This window comes from Passer montanus, unplaced genomic scaffold (assembly GCF_014805655.1).
Source record: "Passer montanus isolate IOZ18808 unplaced genomic scaffold, ASM1480565v1 scaffold14, whole genome shotgun sequence".
Taxonomy (NCBI): domain Eukaryota; kingdom Metazoa; phylum Chordata; class Aves; order Passeriformes; family Passeridae; genus Passer; species Passer montanus.
The window spans coordinates 2,883,000-2,895,436 of record NW_024360941.1 but is presented as its reverse complement, the minus strand read 5'-3'; the positions used below and the strand labels follow the sequence as shown (position 1 = coordinate 2,895,436).

The 12,437-nt window shown below is 38.4% G+C and overlaps 1 protein-coding gene across 1 annotated transcript in view; it reads left to right on the top strand.

The window, feature by feature from the left end:
• PDGFC (platelet derived growth factor C) overlaps window positions 1-4,579 on the top strand; it is a 120,598-nt gene extending 116,019 nt beyond the window's left edge. The window contains exons 5-6 of the mRNA XM_039700290.1: window positions 2,061-2,278; window positions 2,935-4,579. Coding sequence (XP_039556224.1) covers window positions 2,061-2,278; window positions 2,935-3,051 — 335 coding nt within the window. The 3' untranslated portion in view covers window positions 3,052-4,579. The remainder of the gene's footprint in view (window positions 1-2,060; window positions 2,279-2,934) is intronic.
• Window positions 4,580-12,437: the final 7,858 nt, after the last annotated feature.

The following is a 12,437-nucleotide window of genomic DNA, read 5'->3' as shown; positions in this document are numbered from 1 at the left end:
ATATGTTTGAAAACATTACAGAAGAAAGAAATACTCCATTCCTGTCCACAGTCCTTGATTAATGGAGGTAGACACATCCACCTTTTAAGTGACTCAGCCTAGAGCTATTAGCTGATCAGAAAGGCTTAAATAATTTCTGGTTTCCCACAGTGAATCTCTCCCCTGGAAGTTTTGTCTCTCTTTTCCCCTGCTCTCTTCTCAACTTTCTCCAAGGAATGCTCTTGCAGTGTGGGAGGCAGGCTCGTGTCCTATCAGTAACTTTATTGGAATTATTACACACTCCTCCCTCTTAAAATTCAGTTTGTTTATTTAGGAGCCTATGTTAACCTGATAGTGATGGAATGAAGCTCCCCAGCTTGGCATTCACTGTGAGTGCAAGCAAAGAAAAGGCTTCAGTGTGTTTAACTGACCTTTCACAACAATAAATCCTTACTTACGGATGCCAGTATATGGGTATGCCTGCAAAAGAAATGTTTGAAGGAACAAGGATTGAAATTCCTTCCCAAAGGTCTGCTCTTTGGAGAGTACCAGTGAGCATTTATGCTAAAGAAATTCCGCTTCCAAATTTTTTTTATGTCTTACATGTTTAAATAGAATTAGGAGGAATTATCGTGCCTTGATAGGCTGAAGTTCTTCTTGATGACCTCTTGAGGCTCTTTACGTAGTAGAGAGGGAAAAAGATATTTCTCTAGAGGGTGATTCAGATCACAAACTTATTTTAGCTTTATTGTATTTATTTTTATTTATGAATAGATGACATTAAAGTAATTTTTAAGCTATATTAATGCACTGGGGTTCTTTTTCTCCAGTGCATTTTTCTCTTGATTTAGCTTGAAACCAGTTGGTTAAAGGTCATTGGCATTTTATTCGGCCTCTGTTTCACTCATCTCAATAGCCATGTTGTCACAGGATTTTCATTTTCTTTTTATCTTTTTTGTTTTTTTTACTAGAGAGAGTAGTATCCCTGTGAATTAGACATCACTTCTGTTCCTTAATGGTAGATGTGGAGAAAAAATAATTCAGACAAAACATCTTAGATCATGATCATTATAGTCTGACTTTTCTGAAATAAATTCAATTTACTTTGCCTCTCACTTTTTTCCCCCAGTCTTATTCATTTCTTTCCCAATTTTAACTTCTTCTTTCAAGGCTTGTTAGCTCTTGACTGTGCAGCTAAGATGAACATAAAGGAGCTTGTCGTCTTTCAGATATTTTCATGAACTTGCTGTTCAACTATTTGCATAGTGAAGCTTTAGTATAATACAGTGGAACCAGTTTATAGGGAAACTGGTGCCAAATATTAATATCTTTAGCTAGCACTTCAAGTTAGTTTGCTTACAAGGAGGAGCTTTTATTTAAGAGACATCAAGAGAAAATGAAACCTAGTGAAACAACAGAAATTCATATATATGCTGCTATGGAGAGAGAGGAGAAAATGGAACCTAATAACTAATAGTTATATAGATATACACTATTGTGCAGTTATTTATTCTATGCAGAATTTCCTGATGATGAAAACTTCTTGAAGTTCTTAGTCCATATAAGTGACTTCTGCTTAGATATGAATGGTTTCATTCTTATAATTACAATGCCTTAGCAAAGAAGCGATAATTGAAATTGTAACAAGAAGTTTGAATGCTTTATTGCAAATGAATTTAAAATATCCTTGAAATTTTGTAGGATTCTTAATTGCTCTGTGTGTGTTTCTCCAATCCAAAATAACCGTAGGATAGGAACACTGGAAGTCAGAGTATTGGTGTGAAAAAAGTGACTTCCATTAGGGTTGATTTGATAAAACATGTACTGAAACATAGCAGCCAGATCTTGCTTTAGGTGTAACCAACTTTGCCAGAGTTTTACAATAATTTGTGAATATCACTGTGCAGCGATGATTCCATTTGAGTTTCATGGTGTTCATGGAACCCGCAGTACTGCACTTCTGTGCTGAACCTGCACAAAAGTGAACCTTCCCCATGGGTTCTGCACTGCTGAATTCGATCAACCACAAAGGAGCTTGGATTGCAGATGAGGCAAGCGCGGTTTCCTCTGTCTCTTTGCAGTGGTGGACCTGAACCTCCTGAAGGAGGAGGCGCGGCTGTACAGCTGCACCCCGCGCAACTTCTCGGTGTCGCTGAGGGAGGAGCTGAAGAGAACGGACACCATCTTCTGGCCGCTGTGCCTGCTGGTGAAGCGCTGTGGTGGAAACTGTGCCTGCTGTCAGCAGAGCTGCAATGAGTGCCAATGCGTGCCAACAAAAGTCACCAAAAAATACCATGAGGTATGCACTGTTTTTACGTCTGCATGTTTGGAAATGCTGAAAGCCAATCAGGGTTTTTGTTTTTAATAAAATGAATGAACTGACATTAATATTTTAATTTTTATGTATTGCACTTTTAGTAAATAATTTTTTAGCATTTTAATTAGGCATTGCATTGAAAAAGGTAAAATCTTCCTTATTAATATACTTTTCTGTGTAAGAATTAATTTCCAAGGTATTTACTGGTGCAGCTCAGACACATCACAACCATACCTTTCGTTCTTCCTTCTCTAGTGGTAGATATCGACTTTATGAATAAACAGGTATTTGTTCATTTCCACTGCTATAAATTTATAGCTAAAATTATTTATTATTGAATTTTCTAATTGGATTGACTCTACTGTTTGCTCTTAAATAAAATTAAGTGGAAATCTGAAATTGAAAGACTCTTCTTTGGTAAAGCAACATGATTCAATCGTGTTCAACATGATTTAATCAATTTTGTAAATGGCTTGAGATAAAAGCAAAAATAGTAATGAGTGGGTGGAATTAATGAAGAAATTCAGTTTTAATATGCTTCCTGTCATCCAGTAGGTTTCCAGTGCAATCTAGCTCACAGTCTAGGTGTGTGATGAAGTACTTGCTGTTTTCTTGATGCTTGGCTTTTTCTCCTTCAGGTTCTTCAGCTGAAGCCAAGGATTGGTGTCCGGGGATTGCATAAATCATTGACAGACGTACCTTTGGAACACCATGAGGAGTGTGACTGTGTGTGCAAAAGGAATACTGAAGGATAAACATGATATAATTGTGCTGTTTTCTTTCAAAGCACATTCAATCAATGGCTGATTCTATTATGGGGCTTGTGCATTATCTCGTTCTGTAATCTCAGTTGTTTGCTTTGGGGATCTTCCGTCTTGAAGATTTACAGTGAGCTCTAAAAAGAGGAGAAGCCAAACTGGGATTATATGTTGTGTGACAGCTCTGTTTGGAGGCCCAGTGAAAGGATGGGAGAAAGGCATCAATCAAGGGATTTAAAATATATGTATTGTTGTTGTCCCCCACAATTTTCTTGGCAATACATGGATTTATAATTTAGGAGTAAAAAATAGATTTAGAAGGCTGACATCATGGAGACTTGATCCTGCTGGCTGTCTCATTTCTACAGCTCGAGTATATCTGGCCTCTGGTTGAGAACACCTGAAATCTTTCTGTGTTCAACTACTCCTACGTATTCTAAATCAAAGCGTTCTCTGTTGTATAAACTTGGGTTAAAACAGACTGTCTTTTTCCGAATTAAATTTAATTTGTCTAATGCTGGTAGGAAGGACTGGATTTTTCCATACGCTCTAGTAAAGCTCCTGCCTTTTAGAAGGAAGACTGGACAATAATGTGAGCTAAGGAAGCAAACATTGAAAAGATCAGTGCCTTTATTCTTACTACTATGGCTGATGATTTTTTTGTGTGTTTGTTATTTTTTATCGTGTACATTTTTATACTCTCCTTTTGACGATATAACTATTTGCTTTTCTAAACTTGTTAAATATATCTATTTTTACCAAAGGTATTTAATATTCTTTTTTTTTTTATTACAACCTAGATCAACTATTTTTTAGTTTTGTGAGACTTTAAAGCCAGACTTATACAGTTGGAGGAACAGAGATGTGACTACAGTGGGAAAGAAGCATGATCTCTTTGCAGTTTGTTTCTACAAAGTGAAAAATACAGTTTTCTTACCTGGATCCACAGTAATAGTAGACAGAGATGTGTGGATGAAGCTCTAAGCTTGCTAGCTCCATGAGACTAAAAATGAGAGACAGAGGTTACTATAACCAGTTTCAAAAGCTGACTTAAAAACGCCCTCTCTCCATACTGTCCTTTGTTCAGGTAGGAAAGAAATGAGCATAGATGGATGCATTCTGGCTTGTTTAACTCTTTAATTTCTTTAAAGGAGAATGACCTACAGTGTAAGAAAATAAACCAGTGGCTTGCAGCCATCATGATGCATCATGGTCATGGGAAGGCAGCCTTGTCAATGGTGAAGTGTATGGTTTTCCATTGACAGAAACAGCTGCTTAAGTGCTGTTCACTCACAGGAACGTAACACTCTGCAGTGCAGTTTGATGAACTCTATGGTATTGTTCTTCTGTATGTTTTATTCTTTAACCCACACACTCATCCCACCCCATGCAAATTGAAACGGAAACAGTAAAGTATTTTGCTTGTAAAATGCTTTAACATTATGCCTAGTTTATTTTTTTGACTATTGGATTTTCAGATTGTAATGAATCACAAAATAAAGTAATAATGCTAATTTTGGGAGAATAAATGTTTCAGTGTGGTTGCATATTTGAACCTGTCAGTATACAATTTAATGGGAAAAGTTAGGATGGTGATTTTCTCCTGACCATTTTGAAAGTCAGCTCTGAAAACAAAAGTCTTCTGTTGCCAAGACTTCCACTTGCTTTATTAATTCTGCATTACTGTAAATACACAATGAAAAAAAGAAAGGAATTAATGTGATGCTATTTGTACAAACATTTAAAATGTTCAAAACTGTGTGGATGTGAAGCCATCAGATTGAAATAACATCTTCTGTTATTGTTTCCATAGTGAAAGTGAATTCTAATGAAAATTTGGGTTTTTTGTAAATTAGTATGACTTTCTGATACCAGTTTTGGAAAATGTTCAGGTGGCTTCTAATTTTGTCCCCACCCTCAAACACCTACTCAGTAAGCAAAATTCCTGGTGTAAATGTGACATATAATTTTCCAGTCTGAATATTATCAGAATACAGAATTATGGTCACACAAGGAACCTGGTTTACTTGAGTTTTGAGTCTTTGACCCAGAAGTGTTTTACAGGGATGTTAGGGATGTTTTGCATTAATGTTATCCCTTTCTTGGTGTTTTTTTTTTTTTTTTTAAAGATTTTTTGAACAGGAAGTCAAGATAAAGACAGAAATCATAGCCTCTGGCATCGTAATTCAGCAGAAGAATCAAAAAATGTAATTCCATTACAGAAGATTCTGCTGTAGGAAATGCAGGAGGTCTCATCCTCTCTGTAGACTTGCTAGGAGAAAAAGGCTGGTCATGAATTTTGGAGTAGGTATTTGGTGGCAGCAGAGTAATGAGGATTTTCTGGAACCATGTGGGATATGGGGAGTAATGTTTTCCAAATGTCACGAGTAGTTTTTTTCCTGTTGCCCCCCTCTGGCTCACTTTGTTCCTTGCCAGTTCCTTGAACCAGTTTCCTCCCCAACTGCTTGCAGTGGGCCTGCATTTGAGCTTGTTACCCCTTTACTCCTTGTATTGCCTTCTCAACATTTCTGTTTGCCACCCTCTTGCTGAGCCTTGTTGAGCTCTGTGCCGCCCTCTCCATGCTCAGGCTTTGTCTTCTCGCTACTTCTGCCAGGACTTTGTTTTTCCACCTCTCCTCAGACATTCAGGAGATTTGGTACTTCACCTCCTCCCTAGATGAAAGAGTTTGGAGAGGCTTTTTCTCATTTCCCATTTCTCATTTCTCCTATGGGAGGGGGTGTAGGAAAGGCACCAACTGCAGGGAGCAGTGAGGGGTGCAGTTCTCCTGCTTGGTGCTGCATCCCCAGTCCTGCCAGGCAGAGCAGCTGCTCCTGGCCGTGAGTGACTTCTAAGCAAAAGGTGTGGTAAAAACTGACTGGAGATATTAATAATTAATTACTAACAAGCAGCTAACGGTGCCTTTCACAGCTACAGGTAATGGCAGCTGAATGCCAAGGATCTGTAGAAATAGATTGACATAAGTGGGTAGTAAACCTTTTCTAATGTGGTATAGAAGTTGCAAGTTTTGATGTTACATCTTGGTGGAGATTTTTTTTAAATGTTGCTATGTATTTTAAGCCATGAATTCCTGAATTGCATTAATGTAAGCATTGGTGTTTGACAGTAGTGGCTGTTTCTAATGAGTCTAAGCAGTGGAAACAACCAAGTGGGATAAAGTAGCTCCTGTAAACAGACAAAATCCAAATGGATTTTGTAGGTTTTATCCTATGCCCAATAAATGTCTTCAGTCAGAAGGAATTGTTCCCTCCAGAGGAATAGGTGGGGGAGCTGATGACTGATGTTGAGCCCTGTTTTTATGGATTCTGTAGATACTCACATTCCTGGAACCCTCCTGTCAGCTGTGGCCAGCATGGGAGTCGTGGAGAAGCACCAAGTCTGTACTCACCAAGGGCGTTAACGGCAGATCTCTTGGCTCTTAAAAGACTTTAAGTGTTTTTGCTCTGTGTCTGCCTGGTTGAACAGGCTTACAGCTCCTTTTCAGCAGAAGAGGAGGAAAAAAATGTGGATGGTAGAATAGAGTGTGTGGAGAAAAAAAGACAGAAACACGATTTTTTTATTTATTAGCTAGTGCATCAGCTAATGCAAGCTGTTACCTGATTTCCTTTCTAACAAAGAACTGTGTTGAAACTCTTAAAAATTTGCAATTCAGATGCTAGCTGCTTAAATAGTGTCATTTTGATTACTCAAATTCTGAAAATAAAATTATTAACATTTCCATTTACATTGTAAATGTTGCTATTTGACTTCTGAAGATACAATAACAGTGCTACTGTTCAAGGCTTTCTCTCCAAACCTCATGCAGAAGTGCTAAAGAAACATGGTTGCAAGATTCTTATTCAAACCAGATGCTGAAGCTAAGTGGACTAACTTTTCTGACTCTGTTTGTGATATGATATTTAAATTTCTTTCATCAAGATTGCTCTTTTTATCACTTTTTCCATGCGATGCTTTATCAATTTGCCTTTGAAAGTCCTTTCATGCACCTTTTAAACCAAAGAACAGTGGTTTTGTTTATCTGCCAAAATCATATTGTGAAAAAATGGCTGCTTAATTCAGCATAAATTGGACAAACCTTTCAGAGAAGACAGTTTGCCTGTTGCCTCGCTGGAATTTTTCCAGACTGTTGTAAGAAAGATAAGTTTACAGCTCAGTCATGGGAGAAAGATGACAGCTTTTTTTGCAATTGTGATAGTACATGAGCTGTATTCCTGCTCTGAATCTTGCTCTGTGTCAGCCTTCATTGAGCTGGTCTGTCTTCATCAAGTATAGAGGCAAAGCCTGGCTCTCCCAGCTGAAGCAGCTCTCTTAGGTGCATAAGGTTCATCCATGGGAATACTTCATACACAGGCCTGTTTTCTGAACAAAACATTGCTTTCTCAAAGAGTGTTAAGGAGTTCTGAGTCTGGAATGGCTTTCCATAAAGCTGATCTGGCCAGCTTTTTTGCCTAATGAAGTAAAGACAGAAGTGCCAGTTTGACTCATGCCCTTATTGCTTTCTTCAGATTCTGCTTCAATAAAGACAGATGCAAGCCAGCTTGGGTCTGGTGTCTCTCCTGTTTAGGGTGAGTGATAAACCACATCTCAGCAGACTTGCTTTCCTCTCACTGTGCAGAATCCCAGTAAATTAGCAAGGTTGGGAAGAAAGCTTGTTTATCTGTCTTTGTCCTGCTTCACACATCTGTGGGATGGGTCTTGTCTCAGACATGAGACTGAAACTTATTTAAGAGTGAAGGCCATAATGTTTAGGATTATTTCAAAAACAGCATCACACAGTGATCAGAACAATTAGCAGCTTTGAGACTCAAAAGGTAGTAAAATGAACTTCACTACCTTTTTGAAAAGGCTTCATTTAGAGACTGAGAGGAAGAAAATGTTTTGAACTGAAAGATTTCAGTCTTTTAGAGGTTTTCCACAATTTTAGAGGAGAGGCTGTTTTTCACCCTCATTAATAGTTTTTTAATTCTGTATTTTTTTGGTCATAAATTGAGTGATTACCCTCAAAACCAGTAAACACATAAGTCTGTATTTCTTCAGGTTTTAAAAGGCTGGACCCCCTGGTTGTTTTAGCCTTCAGGGTGACATCTCTTTTATTGTGACTAATATATTTTCAGTGAGGAGAAATCAGTGACCTGGGTACCATGTAACATCTTTATGCTTGAAGGCAAAGCAGACTTTTGGTATACTTGCAGAGAGGAGGTGTCAGGCAGAAACTGGATTTTTTTTGGTGCCGTGACATAATTGAAAAGTCACAGCAGACTAGCTAAAAGGTGTATGTAATTCAAATTAACAAAATTCCCCCACTGTTCTCCAGAAAGGATATGCTCCCCATGAAAAGCCTCAAAAATAAGTCTGTTTAGCTGTCACTAATGGATACAAACTGAAAAGTAGGAGTTCCCTCTGAACATCAGGAAAGGCCTTCTCACTGCGAGAGTCACACAGCACTGGCAGAGTTTTCACAAAGGGATTTTGGAGTCTCCCTGCTTGTAGATATTCAAATGCGACCTGGACATGTATGTGGCCAGCTGGCTGTAGGTGGCCCAGTTTGAGCAAAGGACTGGAACCACATGATTTCCAGGGGTCCCTTCCAACATCAGCTTTTCTGTGAGTAGCACACATATAATTTCCACAAACATTAAAACTTTGTGTTAACACTGAGATATTCAGCTCATCATAGAACAAAGAATTAATAAACAGAGAGTCAAGTACTTTTCTTATGCTGTAAAGGATATACCTAGGCATCAAATTGCCTTGTAATGTTTATGATCTGATAAATTCTTCAGTTTCTCCCAGAAAAATCTTCTAAGGGTTTATATCTGCTTTGTTAATCATTGCTTTCAAGATAAAAACTGGAGATAAGGATGTGAAATAATAGCACATTATGTGATAGGAAATGGCCTATATCTAGGCCAATATCCTGTGTGAAATCACACCTTTATTTTTCAAGTAAGATCAAGTTTCTTGTATAAGCAATAGCCTTTGAACTCTTACCAAATTTCTTACTTAACAGTTTCTCTGTGTTTTGGTTTTGCTTTATGTAGCACATAAGAACATAGACATTTTCCCCTCATACTTGCTAGCAGTACTTTGCCCTGACAAAAGGTACCTCACAGGAGCAAATAGAGAATCTGAGTTTCCAGTCATTTGGGAAATTACATCAGAGCAATTTTATGGCATGTTGTCCAGTGGAAGCAATGCCAGGAATGGTGCCACACAGGATGATGATAACCATCAACTCACAGATAGGCCACTGTGTAAATACCCACAGGATGCAGGGCTGGGGACCAGGACCCCTGGGAGTCAACAGTAGAAAGGATGCACTTCTTCAAAGTTGAATTGTCCTTGATTTACTTTGAGAAAATATGTGAAGGCAAATGACATCATCCTAGCCTTCCTGGAAGGGGGGGAAAAAATGAAGAGCTAGTTAAACTATCCTAATACTTAAAAATTGCTTTTGCCAGATGGAATGTGAAAAAACAATAGAGCTTTTTAAGCAACGTGCAGTTCCCCTTGCCCATGCTCAAGGTGGCACTTAGATCAGTAAAGACAGCATTCTTTCCAGTGTGAAAGCAGTGAACAAAGTTCTCTATATAAATAATTTATTCTATAAAAGTACCTAAATTAATATATCACTGCTATAGTAACCACAACCAACCATGTAAAAGTACTTTGTGAGGTGGGTTAAAATTGTTGCCTTAGATGTGGTAGCACAGTTCACAAATTTTTAAAGTAACCTTAATGGATTTTAGAATTTGGCTGCCCTTGCAGAATCCTTGGAGGTCACTCCGAGTGATGACTGCAGTGAAAAACTTCTTTGTGACATTTAGGACAGTTTGAAACAGTGAGGTCATGACAGCAATCTTATTTAAATGTAAGAGAAGAGGTCAGGTACAGATTTGTTTTTAAGTTGCAGGAAGATGGCTTGAGACACCATTCCCTGTTGTCAGAAAGGGGACTCTGATTCCTGAGATAGGACTGGTTTGTCTCTTAAAACTGAAATTTTCTTCCTTCTCACAGGAAAATGTAACAAGATTAAAATAGAAATCTAATCTTGTAATCTAATATTTTATTTGCTTTCATATATTCTTTTTGTGCACATCCTTCTGCATTTCAAGCAGCGCATCAAGACTGCCTGAGCCTGTGCATATTCTTCCTGCCTACAAGCTGTGCTAATGGGCCTCAGAAAGTAGAAACAGTCCTTTTTGGATGTTTGAGATCATCAGTGCAGTTAAGCAATAGAATTAGTAAGTGGAGAAGAGCAGCAAGTCCATGCCAAAAAATAAATTTAAAAAAATAAAGCTCAGTATCTCTACGAATGAAAAATGGAAGAGTCAGAGGAACCCTTTACAGACACAGATATAAGGTAAGCACCCCTTGAAAGCCAGTGGGTTGTAGGGTTTTACTTTATTACTGCATTTGAAAATCTCCATTTTGAGCAAAGAAAAATGGCATCAGAAACTAATCTTTGAAAAGAGACTGGGGTGTAGGAGGACTGAAAAAACTAAGTACAAGGCAAGGGATTGTGTTTACAAAGGAAGCTGGTTGTGTTTGGGAGCTGGTGGTGTTCATTGTTTGAGGAGCTCTGAAGGGATAGGGTGTGTATCTCCATTGCAGAAAGGTAAGTTGTGTTTTACACTGCTCTGAGTCTGCCTGGAAGTGTAGGATACCAAAAGCAAGCATGACAGAACGCCTTGATTCCAGTAGGTGGGCAGAAGGGATGGGCACCTTTATGAGCACCTTGATTCCATTAGGTTGAAGGGATGTCACTGGTGCCTATGTAAAAGTCTTCTCCAAGGCTACAAAGGCAGGAGCACTCCTGACTGGCTTTGCAAGGGTGTGCCATCAGGAGCAAAAAGCATCTAGACAGAGGGTATGCTGTACTGGGAGAGATCTGCCATGCCTTCCCACCTGGGTACCAAATGTGCTGCCCTGGGTGATGTTTCTTTGGATGTGTTGTGAGGTGTGGCTTCACCCAGGCTGAAGAAGGAAACTCATCTCCCAAGGTTCTGTCTGGTTGTCATTAATTTGTCAAGTCGTAAGAGACAAAGCTTTTGTCAGAATGTTTTCCTGTCCTTTTCTTCTTCTCTTTGGATGCTTTGCTCTCTTTGCCATTCTGCCATAAGAGTATGTCATTGGTTTGAGCTGCAGTTCCCAGCTGTGAGACAAATGCTCAGCTGTTCCTAATTCATGTTGTGCTTTGCCTATTTTCTGCAAAGCATAGAGGGAAATACTGCAAGGAGGAGCAGGGATTTGGAGAGATTTTCTGCTGTTTGCTGAAAAGCCATTGAACACTGTAATGGCAAGACCTGAGTTGTGGCTGCACATGGTTGAGGAAGATCTCAAGAGGAAGAGAATTTGATTAAAACATTCAATATGCACAAAAACTTAGGATCAGGCCTATGATTAGATTTACTGTGACTGAGCAACTGGCTAATATTTAGCTCTAAGCAGAAAAAAAATAAATTTTTAAATATATTGGCTATCTCCTAATTATTGGGGCATGTAATCTTTGGCTTCAGTCTATTATCATTTAATTTAGCAGATCCTAAACCTTTAGAGCTGGAATGAGCTGCTGCAATTTCTATTTAAGTGACATGAGTACTTTGAGACTCAAGTCTAGAAAATGGAAAATTAATTTACAAAAACTAGCTTGGATACATCTCTTAGAAATTTCCTCCCACTGTGCAATCAAGAATATCTTTACTTTGAAAGCTAAGTCTTCTGTTTGCTGTATGAAGTTCCTTGGTGTTCTCTCAGCCTATTGTGCTTGATTTCTTTTTTACTGTAGGTGCAGTATTTTCAGTAATTGGAGTTATTATGTTTAATTTTCTGCTGTTTAAAACTTTTCACAGGAGCTCCAGCAAAATTGTTTACCAGAGGTACATACCATGAAATATATTTTCCTGTGTTTCCCATGGGTGAAATAAATTGGTTCATGTGGGAAGCATGAGAAAATAACATGATGCCTTCACTCTACAAGAGATCTTTAAAAATATTTTTTGATTTGCAGTGGGATGTTCAGCCTTCTACCTAAAATTAGAAAACTTTTTGATGTATACTTTTTTTTTCCCCTAACACATTTGGTCCTTTCAGAAGCAACTGAGAGCTTAAAACTATTTTCAAATATGTTATTTGTCAATTTAGTGACTGTCAAGTCAGTTGTATCAGACATCTGACTATGGATTCATTTGCCCAATAGCAAACACAAACAGATCCTCTTTCCTTCTGGGCAGGCACAAATGCAGTTTGGGGAGTATCTGATGGAAGGGCTGTGTGTTTCACAAGCTGCCTGACAAATGTGCCTCCTCACCTCTGGTGCATGACACCTCTGAAACAAAGTGAAATTTTAGTCCTATTACCCTGCA